The sequence below is a fragment of the Palaemon carinicauda genome, chromosome 37, assembly GCF_036898095.1.
Source record: "Palaemon carinicauda isolate YSFRI2023 chromosome 37, ASM3689809v2, whole genome shotgun sequence".
In the NCBI taxonomy this organism is placed as follows: domain Eukaryota; kingdom Metazoa; phylum Arthropoda; class Malacostraca; order Decapoda; family Palaemonidae; genus Palaemon; species Palaemon carinicauda.
Window position 1 is genome coordinate 26036043 of NC_090761.1, and position 27005 is coordinate 26063047.

Below are 27005 nucleotides of genomic sequence, written 5' to 3' on the forward strand. Positions count from 1 at the left end.
TAAAGAAATAAATAAACTACAAGCGGAGCAATGAACAATTCATGTGAAAAATCTCAAGAACAACAACAATATTAATATAAATCTCTCATATATTAACGCAAATGTATGAAGTGAAGTTTAAACTATTTGCTGACGATGCACAATTGTACTTCTCCATAAACTTAGTTCTTACTTCTTACCAGTGTAAGGGAATGGGTCAAGGTCAAGGTCAAGGTCAAGGTGTCTGGTTTCAGTTCCAGTTTTATCAGAATAGATGCTCACCAGAAAGTCAGCCGGACAAACCCAACCCCTCACTGTAGTGCCCAAGCACAGTAGTGGCTTCCCCAGTAAACAGCTTAAAACTCACGGTCCCGGGATGGGATCGATCTGCTGCCATGCGAATGCTAGGCGAATACGTTACCACTGTGCTATTAATCGTATTTCTATAGGTCTGCCCATAAAAAGAAATGTGGAGTTATGTTTCTTTGAGAGACTAAATGCTTATTACAATCAGTTTCAAATAACTATTTCACTTTTCAGACAAAAAAGGGATAATGGAAAATATATACTTATAAAAGAATAGCTTTATTTCTCGCTATTAATGATATCAATATCTTTTGCCACAGAATTATTTAAAAATTCAAATATCTAGAACAATATTTGCTTAGTTTTACTTTTACTGAATGTTTTGAAAACAAAAGTTTCTAAAGTTAAAAATAAAAAATGGCATCAAAGAGGTGTTAGTCCTATCTTTAAAATGAAGAGTTTCTGTGTGGCAATATTCTGGTAAAATTTGACTCACAGATAGAAATAAAATCTTCAATTTGAGTAGCCTAGAATTTTTATAAAGTTAAAAAGCGATATAGAAAAATTGATACCTTATGAAGAGTTTCAGTTTAACAATATTCTGGTAAAATTCACTCACAACTGGATAAAACATCTTTTGCAGCGATGTACATAAAACCGGTCTTGTACATCATTTATTGTTCTCACTGGCGTCGTATGCTAGTTCCAGGTACTCTTGGATGGAATACCCGAACAGCAAGAAGTCGAGGTGATAGCGTTCATACAGGGACCGAACCTGTTCGGTGCTGAGTTGCCTGAAGAACTCGTCTCTGTTCGTGTCACTCTTTTTAGAATGGCGCCACTCGTAGACCTGAAGAGATTTAATATTATATTTTAAAGTTGTGTTCTTTACAGATTATAGATAAGAGCAGTTTTTTCCTGTTGGAGCCCATAGGTTTATAGCATCTTGTTTTTCCAACTATGATTGTAGCTTAGCTTGTAATAATAATAATAATAATAATAATAATAATAATAATAATAATAATAATAATAATAATAATAATAATAATAATAATAATAATAATAATATTCAGTGATATCAGACCTTCGCCAATGAATATTGCCAACATTTCACTCAACTCTACGGATGAAACACTTGATTTTTTCATATGCTGACCGCGTATCGTGAAGATGATTCGAAAACAATTATTCAAAAACAGTTATTCGATAAACCGCTATTCTTATGGAAAATTGTTTGAAAGTTATTCGAAAGGATAATTATACGAAATGATAAATATTCGAAATGTTGTTTGAACCTTACGCTAATAGACAATTCTTCAAATAGACAATTGTTCAATATCGAAAGATATGTGATTGTGGTCTGAAAATAAGATACGATACAGATTCCGAATTGGCTTTAAGAATTCGAATGCTGTTAGGCCTAGTCTTTGTCCCCGTAGAAAAAGTTACTGAATCATTTGAAGCCTTACTAGTTTCATATATATATATATATATATATATATATATATATATATATATATATATATATATATATATATATATATATATATATATATATATATATATTATCCTCAAAAAGCAAATCGTGGATTGGTCGTCCTTCAAGACGTCATGGATGTAGTGCTATGTTTGAAATATGTATGTGGTCTTGTTTTGAGAGAGTTAATACTGATTTGCCTTGGACTATCAAAGCACTTGAAGGATGGCACAGAGCTCTTTTACAACAAATGTCATCTGATCATCCAACAATATGGAAGTTCCTAAATACTCTAAAAAGAGAGCAGGATTTACAAGAAATTCACATTGCAAAATTAAGAGCAGGAAGCACAAATATGAAAAATTCCAAGATATATCATGACTTAAATGAAAAGATAAAAAAAAAATTAGTTGCAACCTTTGAAGGGTACAGGTACTCAGTATTAGAGTATTTGCGCGCTGTAGCGCATAACTTGCATTTATAAGTAAATCTGTTTCATCATGAATTTATTTTAATAGTTTTAATACGACATTCATACTTAAAAGATTTCATCCTTTTTTATATTTTTACACATTTGTTTAAAGAAAGAATTTTAAATTTCAGAGAATTATCATTTCGTATAATTGTCCTTTCGAATAACTTTCTTTAGAACAATTACTCATTCGAATAATTGTTTTCGAACAATGTTCACATAATCGCTGACCGTGGACGAATCTACTGTACCCTTTAACTAAAGTCTACGGACAGCTCATACCCGTTTTCATATGCCGTTTTCGATGATCAATGCAAATCAACTCCAAAATTTAAAAAGGTCGTCCATGAACTTAAATCTATCTATAGAGAAAATTTCGTCACATTAAAAGCTAAGTCTATTGACTATCTACCTGTAGAGACCAAAACTTAAAAAAGGGAATTATAGCTTACTTTATCTAGTTCTTTGAGGTTGGCTAACTTCACAAGGAAGCGTTCGTCTTCCTCCATCGTTTCGGTTTTCATGACCATTTGAAAGTCGTGAGCGCAAACTCCGCATTTCGTCCAATATGGCTGCCAACATATTACCTGAAAGAAATGAAAGAAATTTTCAACACTTAACGTATATTTACAGTTTATTTTCATTTAAATATCACTCGCAAATCTTAATTTGAGTTACAGCAAATATTCTATAACGAAATAGCAATCACAGGCCTATTAAAATTAACTGATTTATACATCAAAACATATACTGTAATATCAATATAAATACTTTTTCTTATTATAAAAGACTTTGTTTATTAGATATTTATGATACTTGGAATAAATGGAATATATAATACTAAAAATAAACCGAATTATAAAGTTGAAAACAGAATAAATTTGTCCAATCAGGGTACTCGTGAATACAGTTAGCCCTATAGGTACTCTAGTTAGGTCTATGGGTACTCTAGTTAGACCTATAAGTACTCTATTTAAGCCTAAATGTACTATAGTCAGGCGTATTGATACTCTGGCTAGGTCTATAGGTACTCTAGTTAGACCTTTATGTACTCTATTTAAGCCTAAATGTACTCTAGTCAGGCCTATTGATACTATGGCTAAGCCTATAGATACTCTAGTTAGACCTATTAGTACTCTATTTAAGCCTGAATGTACTCTAGTTAGGCCTATAGGTGTTCTATTTAGGCCTATATGTAGTCTAGTTAGGCCTATTGTTACCCATTCAGTCATGCTACCTTTTTCCAATCTTTGAGAGTCTTCATGTGTGCGGTGGAATCAATCACGTACTGAACAAACTCTCCAAATGTCGGGAAATTTGAGTCGTGGTTACTTGGGAGAGTTCGGTTTCCACGATATCTGAGAGAGATGAAATGTAAATTAATACTTAATAATTTGAAACAGGATGCATCTGCAGGAATAAAAAAACCAAAATTTATAAAATTTTAAGAATTGTGCAAGTTGTCTATTCATTTGTAGCCTAGATTTAAGACTATTGTTTGCCATTCCCTTCACTGTCCCCAACACTTTACATCCTTCATTTATTCTCTGGCATGCATGCTTCTATTTCACCATTTGCAGCAACAATAGACTCCAGGTACTTAAACTTAGCTACTTCCTCAAGTCACTTTGCATTCAACATGACATTCAATCTGGCACCACCTTCCCTTCTCGTGCATATCACAACCTTACTCTTAAGTCAGCCACAAATGCATAAGGTTTGTGGACAATGAAGCTCCGCCCACAAAAGTCAGGCGTGAACAGACTTTCTTCGAACCATTCGACAACCAAATACCTCGTTCACATATTTGATTATCACTTCAAATAAATGTCTGTCAAACGGTGTTCGACGAACCGTTTGACCGTGTAAACCAGCCTTTACCTACATTAACTCTCAACTTCCTTGTCACACCCCTTTCCAAACTCTGTCTCTTATCGACCCAGCTTCTCCAGTCTGCAACAAGTACAGTATGACCGCAAACAACAACTGATTCACCTCCCACTCATGATCACTCTCATCTATCAGTTTCAATCCTCAACTAAGCATTCGAGCATTCCCCTCTCTCACCACTCCATCAACAAACAAATTGAACAACCATAGCGACATCCCACATCCCTGTCTCGGCCCCACTCTCACTGGAAACCACTCGCTCATTTCATTTAGTATCCTAACACACGCTTTACTACCTATGTAGAAACTCTTCACTGCTTGCAATAAGTTTCCACCAATTCCATATAACCTCATCACATTCAACATCACTTCCCTGTCAACTCTAGCATAAGCTCTCTCCAGATAAGTCAAAATAGGTTACCAGGAAATATTACAAGGATTCAATTACAAGTTGAGAACATCCCCTATACAGTTGGTAGAGTTCTCACAGCCATGGTTTTGGCTGAGTGGAACGATTTTGAATCTCTCCCCAGGCAGAAGCTATTACCATAAATGAATTCCAGGGGATATATTCCCCAGGTAGAATTCGTTATTAAATCCTTTGGTGGTCGATATAAATATATATATATATATATATATATATATATATATATATATATATATATATATATATATATATATATATATATATATATATATATATCAAGGCACTTCCCCCAATTTTGGGGAGTAGCCGACATCAAACAAATGGAAAAAGGGGACCTTTCCTCTCTACGTTCCTCCCAGCCTGAGTTCGGCTGGTACTGCTAGGGTGCCACAGCCCACCTTCCCCGGCCACCAAAGATGAAGCTTCCTACCGCTGAATCCCCTACTGTTGCTACCTCCGTTGTCATCCAAGGCGACCGGAGGAAGCAGCAGGGCCTACCGGAACTGCGTCACAATCGCTCGCCATTCATTTGTATTTCTAGCACGCTCTCTTGCCTCTCTCACATCAATCCTCCTATCACCCAGAGCTTTCTTCACTCCATCCATACACCCAAACCTTGGCCTTTCTCTTGTACTTCTCCCATCAACTCTTGCATTCATCACCTTCTTTAGCAGACAGCCCTTTTCCATTCTCTTAACATGGCCAAACCACCTCAATACATTCATACCCACTCTAGCTGCTAACTCATTTCTTACACCCGTTCTCACCCTCACTACATCGTTCCTAACCCTATCTACTCGAGATACACCAACCATACTCCTCAAACACTTCATCTCAAACACATTAAATTTATGTCTCTCCATCACTTTCATTCCCCCCAACTCCGATCCATACATCACAGTTGGTACAATCACTTTCTCATACAGAACTCTCTTTACATTCATGCTTAACCCTCTATTCTTTACCACTCCCTTCACTGGCCCCAACACTTTGCATCCTATCAGATTCAATCCTCAATTAAACATTCAAGCGTATATATTATATATATATTATATATATATATATATATATATATATATATATATATATATATATATATATATATATATATACAGTATATATATATATATATACAGTATATATATATATATATATATATATATATATATATATATATATATATATATATATACATATATATATATATAACATGTTATTTATCATATTACCTTTCAATAATATCTGTTTGGAGTTCACGAAATTTGTAGATTATAGGAAGCGGATTCAGTGTGGTCATCTTGTCCATGTACGCTGATAACAATCTGTAGAAACAATTGAAGAATTAAATTCGTATAAAAAAATACTAAAACTTTAAAACTCATGCAAAGATGAATTTCTTTTTTATTAGGTTTAAAGGTTTAAAGGCCACTCATGAACGGCAGAGGTAAGGGGCAGTGACATTGCCCTATCAAGCAGGACAATGCCCTAGAGACTGACTATATATACATCATATCAGCGCCCAAGCCCCCTCTCCATCCAAGCTAGGACCAAGGAGGGCCAGGCAAAGTAAAAGTGAAACGCTACTAGATAAACCTGAATTTTAGTTTTTGCAATGAAGAAATATGAATATATATATTGATACAAGCAGTTTAGAGACAAGGTAGAACTCTTACATGATAGCAGATGATATATTTACCATTCCTTAAGAATGATTTAATCGAATTGACTCAAATATGTAAGTAAAGGTTCTAATTTAACTTCAATATGCTGAATCATAACAAGACTCAATACTACACAGTATTCTAGAAGTTTTATTCCAGCTGTGACCAAGTTGTGGAATGATCTTCCTAATAGGATAGTTGAATCTGTAGAACTTCAAAAGTTCAAACTTGCATTAAATGTTTTAAAGTTGAAATGGCTAAAGTCTCTTTTTATAGTTTATATATGAAAGGTCTGTTTTAATGTTGTTACTGTTTTTAAAATATTTTATTCTAATTGTTCATCAATTCTTATATCGTTTATTTCCAGATTTCCTTTCCTCACTAGGCTATTTTACACTGTTGAAGCCTTTGGGCTTATAGCATCTTGCTTTTCCCAACTAGGGTTGTAGCTTAGCTGGTAATAATAATAATAATAATAATAATAATAATAATAATTGTTTGGTATGACCAGGGTAGAATCCATTATCAACTGCACTAAGTAACTTAAACTTTTTGGAACGAATTAACGAAACATACTGAGGTACTCTGGTTTGTGTATATGTATATACAGTGTGTGTGTGTATGTGTGTGTGCTATTTTATACCTAATTTATTATTTATATATTCTCCTCTATCTTCATACACTTGACAACACTGAGATTACCAAACAATTCTTCTTCTCTCATGGGGTTAACTACGGACTGCGCTGTAATTGTTCAGTGGCTATTTTCCTCTTCGTAAGGGTAGAAAAGACTCTTTAGCTATGGTCAGCAGCTATTCTAGGAGAAGGACACTCCAAAAACAAACCAATGTTCTCTAGTCTTGGGTAGTGCCATAGCATCTGTACCATGGTCTTCCACTGTCTTGGGTTGGTGTTCTCTTGCTTGAGGGTACACTTGAGCATACTATTTTATCTTCTTTTCCTCTTGTTTTGTTAAAGTTTTTATAGATTATATAAGAAGTATTTATTTTATGTTGTTACTGTTCTTGAAATATTGTATTTTTTCCGGGTTTCCTTTCCTTACTGGGCTATTTTCCTTGCTGGAACCCCTGGGCTTAAAGCATCCTGCTTTTCCAAATAGGGTTGTAGCTTAGCAAGTAATAATAATAATAATAATAATAATAATAATAATAATAATAATAATAATATTGTAACAAGTAAAATTTTCAATAATAATAATAATAATAATAATAATAATAATAATAATAATAATAATAATAATAATAATAATAATAATAATAATAATATTGTAACAAGTAAAATTTTCCTGCTCTGAGGCAGAACTCATTAATAATCCTAAATCATCATAAAGTCCAGAGCGTCACCTTTTAACTAACTCTATAGATTATTTCAGGCAATTCACTTGTATAGGGGCCTCTGACTCCCTTTGTATCCTTTCTCGTAACTCACCTGGTGAACGGATGCCGAACTATAATGAACCTCAGCGCGTTAGAAAAGACTTCGTATCTCTCTCTCGTCGTGTTGGGAGCCGGGAAGAGACGCAGCACTCGGAAGTGTAGGTTGTCGTCCTTAAGTTTCGTCTGAGAAACAGATGGAACAATTTTGATCAGATTATTCATACAACAAGATAGAGGTTCGTTTACAATCGACTGTAAAGTAATAACTTGCATTTTTCAACCTTATAACAATGGAACAATATCCAGTAGATGAGATTTGAGAACAAAGCCCTCAGACGAATATTGGGAGTTTAAATGACAGGACAGGATTAGAAATGAAACTATAAGAGAGATTACTCCAGTGCCATATGTGGATGAGATCATGGTGAGGGGTAGATGGAGATAGTTTGCGCATACTCTTCGCACTCCCCCAGACTTTAGTTCACCAAACTTTCAATTGGGCTTCATAAAGCACTAGAAGAGTTGGCAGACCCAGACCTACATGGTTGGGGACTATGAGGCTCGAAGTAGGAGATGATGAATGGAGAAGTTTTGATTTAAAAGCTCAAGATAGAGACGACTGACAGACTCTGACCGTGGCCCTTTGCGTCAATAGGCAGAGGAGATGTTTTTTCACCCTAGTTAAGGAATTCTCCATATACAAAATCACCATTTCCTTGGTGTAGATGTAGGCCTACTTTATACATATATCCTTTTTATTTTCTTATTTTTCTATTGTAAACAAGTGAAGGCATGATAATTTGTAAGCACTAAAGAATTGTTTTAATCCGACAAAGTGTCGATACGATAAATCGGAAAATAAGGATGAATTTTGAGATATTTGGAAGAATTGGACTAGGATTTCACGTCTGGTTCTTCGTTGTGAATAAGAGTAGTTATCCACTGGCAATACGCTGAACGTGGCAGGAAATAATATATATATATACATATATACAGTATACATACATATAGGTTATATGTATATTTATTTATATATATACTGTATATATATATATATATATATATATATATATATATATATATATATATATATATATATATATATATATACAGTACATATATAAATATATGCTGTATATATACATATATATATAGGTATATATATATACATACATATATATATATATATATATATATATATATATATATATATATATATATATATATATAGGTATATATATATACATACATATATATATATATATATATATATATATATATATATATATATATATATATATATATATATATATATATATACATATGTGTGTGTGTGTGAATACGGTAATGAAACAAATTTATTTAAAATTCTGGGTTAGAATTGCCATATAAAACATCAAACAATTTCAATGATTCCACCAAAATTCTTTAAAAAATATCCGTCATTTCCACAGAAAACTTAAATAATTGACTATATCATTGTTAAATGGTTAAAAACTCTAATAAAACAACATTCTCTTCGAACCATATGAAACAAAAAATAGCCAATACATAAATTATGAATGGGTCACTGTTGAAACAATTTTTAACAAGCAATTTTACAATCAACACATCGTAATTTTCCAGAAAGCCTTCCATTTCAGTAGCCTATACCAAAGATAAATTATTTGCATCACAGGAATTATTTTCTGTTCTCGAAATTTAACCCAGACAATGAAATTGAGAAGCTAAAAGTTTTCGTGAATAAAAATGTAAAGGATTAGTTTTCCACTGACTGGTGTCAATGTCGTCAATGTTAACGCATGCGTGAAGACCGCCGCCATATTGGAAAGGGACGGGTGGGCGGTGGCTAGCATGGTGATCAATGTAAATACACGTTGCACACATTATCTTCCGTAAAATATGTGCATACTGCTTCGAGATATACCTATCTTCTAATTTGATATGCTACACTGAATATACATTTTATTATTTATATTCATTGATGGATATAGGCATATACATTACATTTATTTATAAAAATGCATACCTATGTATATATATATATATATATATATATATATATATATATATATATATATATATATATATATATATATATATATATATATATATATATATATATATGTTATTTCCACCTACCCAAATGAAGTTCCTCTGAGAGAGAGAGAGAGAGAGAGAGAGAGAGAGAGAGAGAGAGAGAGAGAGAGAGAGAGAGAGAGAGAGAGAGAGAGAGAGTGTGTGTGTGGTAGAAGAAACGAAATAATCCTGCCTTACTTTTTAAATAAACGCTCTAAGCATCTCTAATTTAAAAGACACTATGACTGACCAAATTCCAACTTCACTGAACTAGAGGGGTAACCAGTAGAGCGCAGACCTCGGCTGCAGAAGCTTATCTTGACCTTTACCTCGACAAAATAGCATGGATTTTCATACACTCAACTATGAACCAGGTTTCAAGTCTCTCTGACAACGATGCCCAAACTTATGGCTGATTATGTGAATTGGACATTTTGCTTGACAGTATCCTTGACCTTTGAGCTTGACCTTCCAAAATTTAATCATTTCCAGCTTTTTATATAACAGTTAATCCCAGCAAATTTCATTACTCTACGATTAAAATTGTGGCCAGGAAGCTGTTCACAAACAAACACACACAATCATTAACATAAAAACAGGGGCAAAAACTTAACCTCCTTCCAACTTCGTTGGCGGAGGTAAAAATGGCAACGAAATTAATAAATGAAATAATCAAAGTAAACAGACCTCAAACCTAATAGCATCTTGCTCATTCTGTGATAGGTGGGCCAAAGAGGTGTCGTTCTCCCTGTAGTGACCAAGTCGTAAAAAGTTGACCATCCAGCTGGTTGATGCTGCCTGAAAAGAAACAAAAAACAAATACCATTAGCAACTATATACATATATATATATATATATATATATATATATATATATATATATATATATATATATATATATATATATATATATATGAGATTATATAAATAGGATTAGAAATGAAACTACAAGAGAGATTACTCGAGTGCCATATGTGGATGAGATCATGAGGAGTAGATGAAGATGATTTGGGCATGCTCTTCGTATTCCCCGAGAGAGATTAGTTCACCAAACGTTCAGCTGGGCTCCAGAAGGTACTACAAAAGTTGGAAGACCTAGGTCTACATGGCTGAAGACTATGAAGAGCAAAGTAGATGATGAATGGAAAAGTATTGAATTAAAAGATCAAGATAGAGACGACTGATTAAATCTAACCGAGGCCCTTTGCGTCAACAGGCGTGGGAGGAGATGATGATGATGATGGTGATATATATATATATATATATATATATATATATATATATATATATATATATATATATATATATATATATATATATATATATATATATAATCTTCCAAGTCCTCAAATATGTGTGCTTTATGAGTTTCTCTACAGACAAACATGGGGTATAAGTAAAAGTCCAGAAATCTTTATAAGCAACAGCATCCACATTGAATATTTCTGAATTACAATAAAGTGAAAATTCAAAGAGAGGTAGGCTCGCTGTTGTCTTGTATAATAACCCTGCAGTTACCAAAACCTTTCTGATAAGCAGGAGAGAAAATCGGGTCACGTAATATAGAAGGAGCGCCCTTGGTGGATATGTAGAGAGGTAAGTACTGTGATCCCCCACTGTAGCTACCATCTAACCTACGGGGGTAATCCAAAATCATTTCAAAGTCGTAAGAAAAAGGTCCATTCTTATAGGGGAAGAATTCTGAAGACTTGAAAGGCAAAGGAGGATAGTCAGAAGACCAGTTCTCGTCTGGGTGCAGGTTACTTTATCTAGTAAGTCTGGGTGCACGTTACTTTATCTAGTAACAAGGCAAGACCTTGCTGAAGAAATCTAACCCAACCACCAACTTCCAGTTCTTAATTGCTTCCTTAAAGCATTTTCATGGCATTACGGAAAGGTGTTAATAGTTTCTCTTACTCTGATTAATGATTTACTTGGAAAAACAAGCTAAGAAATGTTAGAGATGAAATAGTTTTGCAATTAAGCATTGAATTGAACAAATACTACGAATGCCTTAGCTAACTGGGTGAAAAGTTACGTACTAGTATATAGCCTTATTGTTGACTAAGGTGTATGGTCCATACCTGGTTTCTTTTTAATATTATTATTAAATATCAAGGAATGGTTACACCTGAAATGCCCTTCTTATCTTAATAAATGTCGCTAATTTCAATGGATGTATTGAGGTTAATGAGACTCTTGAAGTCGGCATGTTTTGCTAGAATTCAAGTAATAGCTCATTAACTCCATAGTTAATGACAATTAAAACCTGAGAGGTTACAAGCATTGGCCAAGGGAAAAAATGACAAGGCAAACAATGACTGAATAAGTGAGAATGGATTCCAGCTACGCCAATCCTGGTTAGTTGTGGTGGAAGTATAGAACATTCCTTCTTTCTAGATAAAGAAAGAATTTAACAAAAAATTAAAATCTCTTACTAAATTTCAATGCAGAAAAGTAGATCAACGTTCATTTCAATAAATGCAAATCTGTGCAACTATCATATTATCATATACAGTATATATATATATATATATATATATATATATATATATATATATATATATATATATATATATATATATATATATATATATATATAATATATATATATATATAAATATATAAATATATAAATATATATATATATAAATATATATATATATATATATATATATATATATATATATATATATATATATATATATTGCATACACGCATATTATATATATACATATGCATATATATATATATACATATACATATATATACATATATATATATATATATATATATATATATACAGATATATATATATATATAAAATAAACCCTGTTTAAAGTTAGCCTAACTCGCCATTCAAAATTACCTCAAAACACTACAATGAAAAAGAGGCAGTAGAGAGTTTCAGATTTATAATATTACTTGAATAGTCACTGCAAAGATTCCTGGCAAAATAAGCCCCACCCACTGATTACGTCATAGCCAATCACGTTGTCTCCTGCGTAGGCAGTGGTCAAATTTCAAACTATATTAACTTATAATCCCTTTAAGGAGATGTGTTGTGATTGCTTTTAATGTAGGAGTAAAAATGATTGGGTTATTTCGGCCGAAATCCCTGTGGCAAGTATAGTGAAATATATAAAAAAAATTGGATCCTGGGTTTATTTTAATGAGATATATTTACATTAATAAATGTCTGAGACTCATATATTGCAAGCAGACAACAAAAAATGATATATATATATATATATATATATATATATATATATATATATATATATATATATATAAATATATATAAATATATATATATCTATTTATTTATATATATATATATATATCAGTATAGGAAATAATAAAATAGTTTATATTATTACCTTTGGAATCTCGCACCAAACAATGTTGGGATCATGACGTTGATCCCACACGAAATTATGGACAGGAGTCGCTGTGATGAGTTCAGGATGTTCTCTGCAGACTTCGCTCACGGTTCTCGCTCGTTCCTCATACAGGCCCACGCGTTCTGCCAAAAGTTCTCTGTCCTGAACATAACAAGGAAGAAATAAATGTCGATTAGGAAAAACTTAAGTTTGTTTGGAAGCGTTTATAATACCAAACTAACTAGAGTCACTGCAAAAATTCCGAGCGAAATAAGCCCAACCCGCTGATGACGTCAGAGCCAATGATGTCTCCCACGTTAGATGGGGTCATAATACATCCCCTTACAAATTTATGACTATACCAACTTATAATCACTTTCGGGGGATGACTGGCTGTGACGTCATCAAGGGGTAGGGGTCTTCTGCAACTATAGTGTACGCAACCTGTCAAAAAGGATGGTTAAATATTTAGATTGAAATGTCCACGCATATACAAATTCTACCATTCCCATCCCATTTCTTTCTTTACTACAACCCGTTGGTTTGGCAATTTGAGGGAGCATGTGGTTTCCGAGTGTACCTAGTAGGGCTGATTCACACCTGACACTCACGCTCATGCCCAAGTCACGGTCAAGCTCTCACTCGGCTCATTTTACTGGTGTGTTCACATATGCCGCTCAAGCTCTCCTGAGCTCATCAACAGTTCTCACTCAGATCCCACTGAGAGAGGACCATCACTGCTGCTCCTGCCTGCTGACTGCCAACATCTTCTGCCGCCGTTACTGCTGTTGCCTGCTCCCTCTTCACTTTGCTGATACTTTCAGCTTCCTGAAGAGACCGCCGCCACCGCCGCCGCCGCCTCCGCCGATAAATCGCCGATTTCTCCGACGTTTTTCGCCGATTTCTCGCCGAATTCGTCGCCGATTTTCGCCGTTTTTTCGACGATTTCTGTTGCAGTTTTTGCTGTACTGACAAGGGCCTTGCCCCTGAATTGGCTGTAATCAGCCCCCTCATATAAAGAAAATTAAAATTGACAATATAGGCTAAGCTTTGCCTCCAACTACATAATTTTACCTTACTAATAGATCCTCCTGTGGAAAATCTGGTAGCCGTTGTGGTCTTAAAACTCCAGTTGAAGCAGGGCCCAAGGGTCAAAAACTCCCACTCTCGCTGTCTGTGGCAAGTGGCATAGGGCTGTTAGGCTTGGCGCCTATAAGCCAAGTTGTTTGATAAGTAATAGGTTGTTATTCTTGGTAACTGGCGAAATAAGCCAGTATTCAAATAGGGTCAGGAATCAGCTCAAATAAAAACTTTTAGGTCTCCACTGAGTTTTACTTATTACCCCCAACCTCCCTACCTGCAGGAATAGACTGCTGGGCCGTCTTAGTGCGTGAACGCAGTAAGAAGGCTCCCCAACAGCTATTTGTGTAGGCTAGTACTTAGCTAAAAAGAGTTAGTTTCAGCACTGCTCTAGCAATAGGTTAGTTAGCATAACCCCCATATAACTAACGAATTTGTGTTTCATTTTCAGATTCTGTAATTCATTCTTATAACTTCTACTATAACTTTGCTTGGGGCCCTAGGGATTAAAGGGTTGGACAACCCCACCAGGCACACTGTCTGTCCCTCTATATGGTCTCTGATCATATACTTACATATCTTGAAAAAAAGGACTTATCCTGGAACGAACTTCATGAGATCGTACTAGAAGCTCTAGCAACTGGTGAAATGGAGATGGACCCCGACCTGCAACCCCTTCTAACTGAACTTGACAAGGAAGCCGAAAAGGAACTCATGGACAATGAACAGAAACGAATGGAACAGGACCAAGACCAAACTAACCGGAAGAGGACCAACGACAACGACTCTGATGGAGAAGGAAACCTACCTTGGCAGGAAGTAAGGAGGAAAAAGAAACTTCCTAGAAGGAGCCAACCAGGGAATGTTGTACCCACACAGCAAGAAAACCTCACCGCAGGAAGCAGCAACCAGCCTGCTAGAGAAAACAAGACCTATTTTTTTAGGGTCTTGGCTGGTAACTCATCAGAGGCCTTCAAGGCTATTGCTGCCTTTGAAAGCAAGCACAAAAACATTCAGATGATTGCCAAACCGAACAGGCAAGGACAGTGGACCATATCCACCAAGGACGCAAGGGCACTGATAACCTTGCGAAGCACCTCAGACATTAAGCTATTGGAGCTTAAAGAAGAGGAAAAATTAAAAAAAGCAGTTGTGGTTGGCTACCCAACTGATATGATGGAAAGCCACCTAACTAAATTACCAAACATCACTGCAGCGGAAAGGATGAAGAATAAGGCAGGCTTCCTTACAAAAGCCATACTGGTGACATTCAAGGGTCCACACCCACGAAGAGTCGACCTGGGCATCTTTGGCAGCTTCAGGGTCAACAAATACTACCCTGATCCCCTCAGATGTTACAACTGCCAGAAGTATGGGCATCATAAGGACCAATGCCAAGCAAAGGTCCCAACCTGTGCTGTCTGCAGCCTCAAGCACCCCACACAGGAGTGCATTGACAAGAAGGCTGCTGGAATACCCACAGTCAAAAAGTGTTCCAACTGCAAGAAAGGGCATACTGCAATGGCCTGGGGATGCCCTGAAAGGGTAGCAAGAGTAATTGCTGCCCTCCCCAAAGACAAAAGGGACCCATCAAGAGTAAGAGCGGCCCCCAAACCTCTACCCAGAAGGAGATTTTATACCCAGGAGGAGCTAAACAGGCACTCCAACTCCAGAACAAGAACCAGGTCAGTATCTAAACCCAGAGCCAGATCTACCTCCAAGGCTCCAACCGAAGGTCCGAAACCACTGCCTAGGACCATCTTCATAAAGACCACGGTCCTAAAAGACAAACTGACCGAACTAGTCACTCAGGCCGTGACTGGAAAAATCAATGCTGCAACAATTGCTACCAGCATTGAACAAGTCCTAAAAGACTTGCTCTCCAGGAATAAGTCCTCCCAATCCCCCTCTCTTGCTATCCAGGAGATCACTTCTCACTCCTCACCAACCACACCTACCATTCCATCACCTCAATCACCCGTACCTTCCACATCCTCCACTTCAGTCCCAGCACCTATCATACCACTCACCCCATCCATCATCCCATCGTCCACTCTCACCCCATCCACCTCATCCACTTCATCCTCCGAGGTCAAGGCAATTGCCTTTGCCCCTAGGGACCCTAGACAATACTCTTCAACCTACACCATGGAGTAAGAGTTCTGAACTGGAACTCAGCCGGTGTTAGACCAAAGATCTCCTCCCTAATTGCAATATGCAAAACTGAGAATGTAGATGTCATCCTGCTACAAGAAACCAATCTTCCAGCAGGAAAAAAACTAAAAATCCCAGGCTACAATGCCTACATCGCACCACAGATAGGCACAGACAGAGGACTAGCTACATTAGTTAAAACTAGCATACCAACAACAAGGTTACACAACCCTATTCCCTGTGGCACCAACATAGAGACACTAGCAGTAACAATAACATTACTGAATCAAAAAATAGACATATACAACATATACAGAAAATTACATAGGGAGGATACAGGAGAGTTACAACTAACTCAACTCTTTGCTCACACAGAAAGAACACCAACAATTATCTGCGGGGATTTTAATGCACATCACCCCATACTATCATCCCCATCAAGGACAAACCCCTCAGGGGAACACATAGCTTTCGCCCTGGATGAATTTGAGGGAGTCTCCCTCCTAAACACAGGGCAACCTACACACATAAGAGGTGGAAGACTAGATCTGACTTTTGCCACAACAGCCATTAGACACCTAACCAAGTGGCAAGTACACTCAACCCTGATAAGTGATCACTTTGCCACAGTGACAGAATTGGACTTACAACAACTACCTCCAATCCCACCACCCCCACCAAGATGGAACCAGGACCTAGCAGACTGGGTCTGCTTTCAAACAACCATAGAGGAATGGGCAATCAGCTACGCTCCTCCAGAGGACATAGACCAGCTAGAAAAAGACCTAGTTGAGGCCTTTCACAATGCAGCCAACAGAGCTATGCCACTAAAAACAACACAAGGTAGTTACACTTACAAAGACTCCTGGTACTACTGCCCAGAAGTCAGAAGACTAAAAACCAGACTAAACAGAGTCACAAAAATATACAGAAGAAGATCCACAGTAGAAAACAGAGAGCTACTACAAACAGTCAAAACTGAAACAAATGAAAGAATCCATGAAATCAGAATTGAAAAATGGATGGAATGGTGTTCAAGCCTGTCAGGATACACCAATCTAACTCAGCTTTGGAAATGGCTAGGCAGAGTAGCCGGAAAAAAGAGAAAGACACCAATTGCCACACACCCACACCCACATGAGGAGGCTGAAAGAATTGCAACATCCTTTGCAAACAGAACACTGTCAATCAATCTCTCCCCCGAAACCAGAATGCAACAAGAGCAACTGGCACCATCAAGATGGGAAGAGATCAACACAGCCTGCCTTCAGCAGGATGACACAGACACCCCATACACAGTTGAGGAGCTTAGAGCAGTACAAAAGACAGGGAAAGACACTGCACCTGGAGCTGACAAAATCACCTACACAATGATCAAACACATGGGTCCAGCAGGAGAAACTGCATTCCTAAGATTACTAAACAAAACACACCTAGAGCACATAAGGCCTCAAACCTGGAGACAACAAGATACACAGCCAATTCCCAAGCCAAAGGATCCAACAAATCCCAGGCCAATAGCCTTGGTATCCTGTATAGAAAAAACAGGAGAAAAAATGGTCTTAAACAGAATAAAGTACAAAATTGGCCCCCTAAACAAGCAGCTATATGCATATCAGGAGGGAATTGGAACCTCTGAATGCATCACAGATGTATTAAGCTGCATAAATCAGAACAAGGCAACAATAGTCTTCATAGACTTTGAAAAAGCCTTCGAGCTTGCAAGCCCAGTTGCAGTGCTGCAATCAGTAGCCAAAAAAGGAGTCAAAGGACACCTACTAGCATGGACTAAAAACTACATGCTAGGAAGGCAAGCCAGAGTCAAATTTCAAGGAGTGATATCCACATATCATGATTTGGAAAATGGTACGCCACAAGGAGGAATTCTAAGCCCCCTCCTTTTCAACATCCTCATGGAGAATATAGCCTCACTTCAGCTACCTGAAGGAGTTAATATATTTATCTATGCAGATGATGTATGTGTAATAGCTCGAGGGCCAGTCAGGACAAAAAAAATGCAAAGAGCACTCAATGCCATCAGCCACAAATCCAATGAGCTTGGACTAAAAATTAACATTGCCAAAACAAAAGCAATGACAATCAAAGCCCCAAACCCCGTACAACCACTCACAATAGGAATGGAACCCCTAGAATGGGTGGACCAATACACATACCTCGGGGTAATAATAGACAAACAGCTCACTTTCAAGCAAGAGATAAAAAATCTCAAGGAAAGAACAAATGCCAGAAATGCAGCTATGAGATATATGTGCAGGCTCAAGGATGGAGCAAATGAACACATCCAAAAGAAATACTATCTAGCCTGTTCCAGATCACTGGTAGACTATGCCGCCCCAACACTCCTGGGACTAACAGATCTACAAACAAGCACAATTGAAGTGATTCAAAACAATGCCATGAGGCTCATGTTGGGTGCCCCAATGTGGACAAGACTTTGCAACCTAAGGTTGGAAACCGGACTACCAACCCTCGAAGACAGAATTGCACTAAGAAATGCAAGCATAGTTGCAAAGATGTTCCTGTCAGACAGAGACTCAATCACCAAAAGACGAGTAAGAGAGGAACTATCCAAACATCCTGAAGTACAAACCCCAGATTCTTATGGCAAGGACCATAGCGATAACATCAAAAGACTTGGCCTTACAGAAACAATCCTACAATTAAAACCTGACACAGCACAAAGTACTATACACATTCCACCATGGAAAAAACAAGTTGCTAAATTCAACTACACCAAACTCCCAAGGGCAAAAGAAAACTGCACGATAGAAGAACTCAGAAACGCAGCAGAAGCAGCAATAACCTCAGTAGAAACAACAGGGGCACAGATCTACTATACTGATGGCACAGTAGATCCTGGAACCCAAACAGCAGGAGCGGCAGTTCACTCCTGCAAGTTCACAGCTTGCTGGAGAACATCCAACAATGTCTCCACCCTGCAGACAGAGCTTGTTGCAATACAGCAAGCATTAAAATACTCTATTGAAAATGAGGAAGGACCAGTAGTCATCCATACTGACTCACGATCCTCAGTGCAGGTCCTACAGCAGGACAAAAACAAAGAAAACAAATCCCTGATAGCGGACATTAAAATCCTCTTACATCAACATAATGAAAGAAACAGACTAGTAACTATAAACTGGATCCCCAGTCACATCGGGATACCAGGGAATGAAAAGGCTGATGAGCTAGCCAAAAGCACCAAACACATTCACAATGTACAGGTGCACATACAGCCTGCACTGCAACAAATCAAAAGCAAAATAAAGACACAGCTCAAGAACAACCTAATCAAGGAACTACATATGAGGATAGAGAATGGCTCTCCCTCTGCAACATGGTACAAATGGGCATCGGAACTAGAACCCCCTCCCATAGACAGATACACCCCAAGAAAACTGGCAGTATGCATACACAGACTCCGGCTGGGTTACAAAGCAAACTGGGAACTCCTAGATGACATCCAGACAAGGTGTGAACACTGTGATGTCATACCACAACAACCTCTCCTGCACTACCTACTAGAATGCAGAGAAACAGCACAGCTACGAGGTGATCTACTTGTAGACATCAACACACCACATGCCATGAAAGAGGCAGCCACACTGGCAAAAGCAATTGTCGAAAGCATAGACACACATGCACAGTTGCTTTCAACACTACCTCCACCAAGGTAAGACCTCCTCATTCCATGCACCATCTCATCCCCTCATTGTAAGGCTCTATTCACATCACCCCCTTCCACTTCTCAACTAATCTACCACTTAAAAATCTCTCTGCAGGGACCCTAGGGAGTAAAGGGTTGGACAACCCCACCTGCACAATTTTTCTCTAATCTTCAAAAGCCTTACACCCCCACTTTTCAAACTACCACTATCCGAGAAATGATGGCCCTCTACCACTACCACCATCATCCTTACCCTATCCACATCTTTCTCTACTACTAAAAACCTTTCAAATTTCCATTAATGCAACTACCTATAAATTTTTACAGATCACCTACGGGCCAACCAAGGGAAAGGCCCGTGCCAACAACAAGTGTTGGCTTTAATACCCCAACAACAACATCCTGAGCTCAGTTTGTTTTGTGTTGGCATTGGTGAACCATGTGTGATTTTTCAGCTCTAGAATTAGCGGGTATAGCCATAGCGCTGGATGAGGAAGAGGGAGAGAGAAAAAAAAGGAGATTTTGGGTGCATCCTATAGATGACGAAGAAAAATTCTTTAATTATTTCCGCATGCCAAAAGGGACATTCGAGTATATTTTGTCCAAAATTGGACCAGATATAATGAAGGAAGACACCTCTCGCTCAAGTTTGAGCACCTTCAAAATTCTTTTGCTTTGATCGTGAGCTTGACTGTGACCGTGACTGGAGTTGAGCGAAAATGATTGACTGGATGGTTTGAATACTCTGTCTGTTTATCATTAAAGAATATTTGAGCGCGATCAATTGCGTGCACGTGAGTGTGAGTGTCAGGTGTGAATCAGCCCTTAGGGTAGCCCCGGTCACCGGAGTATGACTATTCCCTCTTTCCCCTGCCGTTCAGCGTGACAGGAAAGAAACAATTTATTTGAATCCTGTATCAGTATTTCTTTTTTTTTTTAATCTAGTTTGTTACATTTTGGTTTTACAATACAGTTCTCACTACATCAAATCTGTTTTGATTAATCCAACAGATTCATGCCTCTTAATTTGGGCTAAAGTATTTTTTCAATCCTTAAGTCTAGAAAGATGGTTTCCGAAAGCTTGATTGACCACCTCAATAAATGCAGCTCAAAATTTTGACATTTTTAGTTTATTTATGTGTGCGCACACACACACACACACACACATATATATATATATATATATATATATATATATATATATATATATATATATATATATATATATATATATATTTCTATAAATATACATATACATATAAATATATATATTGTATTTTTATACTTATTTAATCATATATACATAATTGAATAAAAGATATATTCAGATTAGAAATAATTTCAATCTTACGACTTTTCCTTAAAATTCTTGTTTAGTAACAAAATATGAAATGCTTATCAAAATTAACTAGCATAAAAGCAAACAGATATATAAATACCTTTGCCTAACTACAGTGCTTTACGATCAAAATAATGATAAAAAAAACTTGATAGACGTAATAAAGGCAAAAAAAAAAAAAACACACACTGTTTAATTAATATTATGATTTAAAGAAGTGATCTTAGTCATAGGTCTTTCTATAGCAATCAGCATTTATACAGATTCGTTCTGGTAAGTCTTCTATATTTTGTAACTATACGATCATCTTTTAGCAAAAATAGTAAGATTTAAATAATTTTCTGATGTAAATTTTTCAGGTTTTTAGGTAGCCCTCATGAGGGGCATTCAATTCCCAAATATTAGTTATTATTATTATTATTATTATTATTATTATTATTATTATTATTACCATCACTTGCTATAAGCCCAGGGGCTCCAACAGGGAATATAGCCCAGTGAGGAAAGGAAATAAAGAAAAATAAATTATATTCAGAACAGTAACATTAAAATAAATATTTCCTAAACTATAAAAGATTTAACAAAACAAGAATAAGAGAAATTAGATAGAATACTGTGCCCGAGTGTACACTCAAGCAAGTTTGTGCTTAATGAAGATGGGAGATGACTCTCAGTCTTTATTATTATTATACATACATATAATATATATATATATATATGTATATATATATATATATATATATATATATATATATATATATATATAAACATATACAGTATATATAAACATATATATATATAATATATATATATATATATATATATATATATATATATATATATATATATATATATATATATATATATATATATAACATATATATACAATATATATATATATATATAAACATATATACAATATATACATATATATATATATATATATATATATATATATATATATATATATATATATATATATATATATATATATATATGCACATATCATTATCATTATCACCATCATCACCCATTACTAGTCCACTGTAGAACAAAGGCCTCAGACATGTCCTTCCACTTATGTCTGTTATGGTCTTTCTATACCAGTCCACACCTGGAAACTTTCATAGTTCGTCAATCCATCATCTTCTCTTCCTTCCCTGTTTATATATATATATATATATATATATATATATATATATATATATATATATATATATATACATACACACACACACACACATATATATATATATATATATATATATATATATATATATATATATATATATATCACAAATTTCACTATACGGTGTAGTAAAACAATTCAGCATCAAAATAGTGAAGTGGAAAAGTTATGGCATTCAATTTATATTTAATATTGGAGGCAAAGTTGCCAAAGAGGTTGTGGGCCTGTGCGGTAAAGATATCAGCATACATTGAAACTATATGTAATAATTCAAGAACTCGTAAACACAAACCAAAGAAGAGTAATATGCAGGTGTTTGGTACTGTAGGCAAGGGACGGTGACATTGCCCTAACAAGTATGATAGGTACCAGCCACCCGTTGAGATACTTCCGCTAGAGAGTCATTGGGTCTTTTGACTGGCCAGACAGTACTACATTGGATCCTTCTCTTTGGTTAAGGTTCATTTTTTCTTTGCCTACACATACACCGAATAGTCTAGTCTATTTTTTACATATTCTCCTATATCCTCATACACCTGACAACACTAAGAATCTCAAACAGTTATTTTTCGTTCAAGGGGTTAACAACTGTACTGTAATTGTTCAGTGGCTACTTTCCTCTTGGTAAGGGCAGAAGAGACTCTTTAGCTATGGTAAGCAACTCTTCTAGGAGAAAGACACTCCAAAATCAAACCATTGTTCTTTAGACTTGAGTAATGCCATAGCTTTTGTACCATGGTCTTCCACTGTCTTGGGTTAGAGTTCTCTTGCTTGAGGGTACACTCGGGCACACTATTCTATCTAATTTCTCTTCCTCTTGTTTTATGAAGTTTTAATAATTTACATATGAAAGATTTATTTTTATGTTTCTAATGGTCTTAGAATATTTTACTTTAAATATTAATTACTTCTCTTGCAGTTTGTTTATTTCCTTTCCTCGCTGGGCTATTTTTCCTGATGGAGCCCTTGGGCTTATAGCATATTGCTTTTCCAACTAGAATTGTAGCTGAGCAAGTAATAATAATAAGATAATACCCTAGCGACTGAACATACAGCATATGATCAGTGCCAGAGACCCCTCTCCACCCAAGCTATGACCAAGGAGGGGCAGGTAATGACTGTTGATGACTCCCCAGCAGGTAGACCTATAGGCTCCCCTATACAATCCCATGCTTAGGTTGCAGGCACTACAAGAAACTATCGAGCATATGGGTGTCTCGAACCCCGGTCCAACACGTCCAACAGAACGCCACACAGGGAAGTTTTCAATAGATTACATTCGTACACATGCCTCCCCACCCACTCTTTCTTCTGACTGTCACTCTGTCTGTCCCTGCCTTTACTTGCCTGTCAGTTTGTTTCTGCTAGTTTGTCTCTGCCTTTGACTGCATGCCTGTCATCTCCTGTATATCTCAGCCTCCGTGTGTGTATCTCTCTCTCAGTTAAATGAGGCATTCAGAATTCTTAAAGGAATAACAAATGTAGTTTACAACAATCCCTTGACGCTTAGCAAAAATCAGTCCAGAGGTAACGGATACAAACTGGAATTGAAAAGATACACCACCACTCAATGTGGCAATTTCTTTACATACAAAATAGAAAATACTTGGAATAGACTTCCAGCGGATGTTGTAAACAGTAACACGGTGAACAAGTTCAAGAATAAGTTAGACAAGATCATAAGAACTCTCTAAATGCTTAAACTAAATCGCTCTACCAAAGAGCAAATGGAGTCTCCGCGGATGGACTAAAAAGCCTTTGAGATATCCAAAATCCTTGTAACTCAGGAGAAACAGAAATACTAATGTCACCATATACATATTTATTGCAAACGTTTCGATATTTCAAATGCAAAGTAAAGATAAAAGCAACAATACAATTTCAAATTGAAACGACCTCTCTCTCTCTCTCTCTCTCTCTCTCTCTCTCTCTCTCTCTCTCTCTCTCTCTCTCTCTCTCTCTCTCTCTCTCTGTGTGAAAAAGAAGATTTTTCATTGGCTTCCATGAAGTGTGGAAGGCTAATTGATCTTAGCAGACGATGTATTGAGGTAATTGTAACTACAATGTACATCATTCAGACGTATTTTTTTTCTTAAATTGATGTTTTGGGATTATCAGGTAACTTAATTTCCAATAATTACTTTGTAATCAACTGATCTAAAGAATATGTATAACACCTGAAGAATACTGCAGTCTTAAAAGTGCATTCAAGAATGTGATTGGTAACCACTGAAGACAATGTATATATTTTTGGTGACTGAATATGCAAGCTAAAGTGCATTTTTTAAACACTTGCTTTCTTTTCAGTTTCAAATTTATTCAAACTCATTGTCTTATTAAATATAAACTAATATAAATAGAATAACGTTAACGTATATACATTTGCAAGTATAATTTTAATATCAAACTGGTTGAATTTATTACTACATAGTCACACATTAGGATTGCTGGTCCAGGTTCAGGCTACATTTTGGGTCACGCCCAAAAATGGTTGGGAAACATTGTGTATATACTCTTTCAAAATATACTTTCCCTGACTGTAAAGCAAGGTTACGCATCAACAATTAATAGTCACCTCTTATCAACTATCTCCCCTATGTAATAAAGAGCAAGTGTCTAGTGTACCTAACTATCTATCTATCTATCTAATATATATATATATATATATATATATATATATATATATATATATATATATATATATATATATATATATATATATATATATATATATATAAGGTCCGCTGAGCGGTATTACCAGACATGTAACTAATCTGTCTCTCGCTGTCTCTTGGGCAGGGTTGAGTGGGAGTAGCCATATTCTGGTGAGAGGGGTACCCCAAGAGGAAAGGCGGAGAAGGTTCGAAGCGTAAAATCTGTGTGGATTTCTATCTAAATATTTACTTTCCCTTTTTGATGGATCATGTACATTATAGTCGTTGCAGGGAATCTTGGCGAAATAAGCCCCACCCCATGATGACGTCATAGCTAATCACGTTGTCTCCCACGTCAGCAATAAGGCAACGTGAGTGCCTATGACATCATCAGGGGGAGGGGCTTATTTCACCAGGAAACTTTGTGGCAACTATGTTAAAATTCTGTTAAATATTACTAAATCCAAACACAAAAATACATCACAGTATTATGTCATTTACCTCTGCATTATACTTCGTGTAGTCTATCTGTGAGAATATCCTTGCATCAGAAGGCTGCATTACAGGTGGCCAATAGGAGTCTCTTGGGAGAACCACAATGGGAGATTGCTTGTGAATTTGATTTTGTCTCTCCTTGTTGATAGAGGGAGCCTTGGGCAGAAACTCTTTGGATCCCAGTCTGCCAGTTTTAGTGGTATTCCGTTTGCCATTAATAACTTTTGGATATAAAGGTCCAGAAGGTTTGCCTAATTTTTTGGGGTGACTGACTTCTTTTAACTTCGAAAGTTTAACCGAGAAATCATCTTCCTTCATAGAGGAGACTGTACCATCGGTGGAGTCAGTTTCATCAGTTGGCTCTTCATTGTATTCCTCACTTGCCGTCTCGATAACTTCTTCATCCTCGTCCTCTTCTTCCTCAGTTAGTTCCTCACTTTCATTGCTATTAATATATAAAATAATTTCCTCCGTCGTTACGGGAATTTCCTTAATCCTGATGTGTGATTCTTCTTCTATGTATTTGTCAATGAATCTTTCGGCATCATCGCTTCTGTTCGGGAGGTCGTCATATTTGGGTTCTCCGATTCCAGTTTGATATTTAGAAGAAACGTCGTTTATTCTGGAGTTTGAAGTGAAGTATAAGAAAACACTTATCAAGAGGCAAGCGAGTAGTAGATGTTTGACCCTAAATACAAACATTTCTAACTTTTTTTCAGTGATTCACTTTCCTGTCTGTTAAAAATCAAATGTCTCACTACCCTCTCACAAATAGAAATTACTTAGTATTTTCGAGGATTATTCTCACTTTTATTGTTCAAAATAATCCCCACATATTTTCAATGTAAAATCTCGCCTTGGTTTACTCACAAACGCCAGGAAAAATCGATGATAGATATGATTTTCTTCTCTCACAAAAAATAATCTATTTTTTCCTTCTTGTCATTAACTTACACAATTAATTTCGAAAAGATGATTCACTGATCTTATTCCAATATAAATCAAGATGGTGTTTAGTGGAATGCCGTCAATTGTCTATCCTCTCAGTCAACAACATTTCAATTTTCAAAGGTCATATTTCTGTCAAACTCCACACGTGGGTGTAACCTTTTTCATTGATAACGGTACTGTGACTCACAAGAAGCACTTCTCTAATCTCACACACTTCCTAAAAAGAAGCCTTCAACCAAAAGTTAATTCTTTGGTTGCCAATATAATTCATGTTAAAACACAAGGCACAAATAACACTAATGAAATTCCGAAAACAGCTGTTCAACGTCAACATTGCAAACGGACTGGCTGTTGGCGTTGGGGTTACTGTACTTCTCAGTTTAGG

At 36.1% G+C, this 27005-nt stretch overlaps 1 protein-coding gene across 1 annotated transcript; it reads right to left on the reverse strand.

The window, feature by feature from the left end:
• Positions 1 to 588: 588 nt before the first annotated feature.
• Positions 589 to 27005, reverse strand: LOC137629042 (carbohydrate sulfotransferase 11-like). Its single transcript, XM_068360308.1, has 8 exons — positions 25676 to 27005; positions 13068 to 13232; positions 10376 to 10486; positions 7662 to 7792; positions 5781 to 5873; positions 3472 to 3592; positions 2687 to 2821; positions 589 to 1135 (listed from the first exon to the last, which is right to left on the reverse strand). The coding sequence occupies exons 1-8, from the start codon at positions 26369 to 26371 to the stop codon at positions 956 to 958; spliced, it is 1632 nt and encodes a 543-aa protein (XP_068216409.1). The 5' UTR covers positions 26372 to 27005; the 3' UTR covers positions 589 to 955.

Excerpts from the sequence above, each read along its gene's own strand:
- LOC137629042 (XM_068360308.1), bottom strand. The coding sequence starts at position 26,371 with ATGTTTGTATTTAGGGTCAAACATCTACTACTCGCTTGCCTCTTGATA. Across the intron at positions 10,487-13,067 it reads TTTGGTGCGAGATTCCAAAG|GCAGCATCAACCAGCTGGAT; the intron begins GTAATAATATAA and ends GTTTCTTTTCAG. Across the intron at positions 7,793-10,375 it reads AAGATGCTATTAGGTTTGAG|ACGAAACTTAAGGACGACAA; the intron begins GTCTGTTTACTT and ends TCTGTTTCTCAG.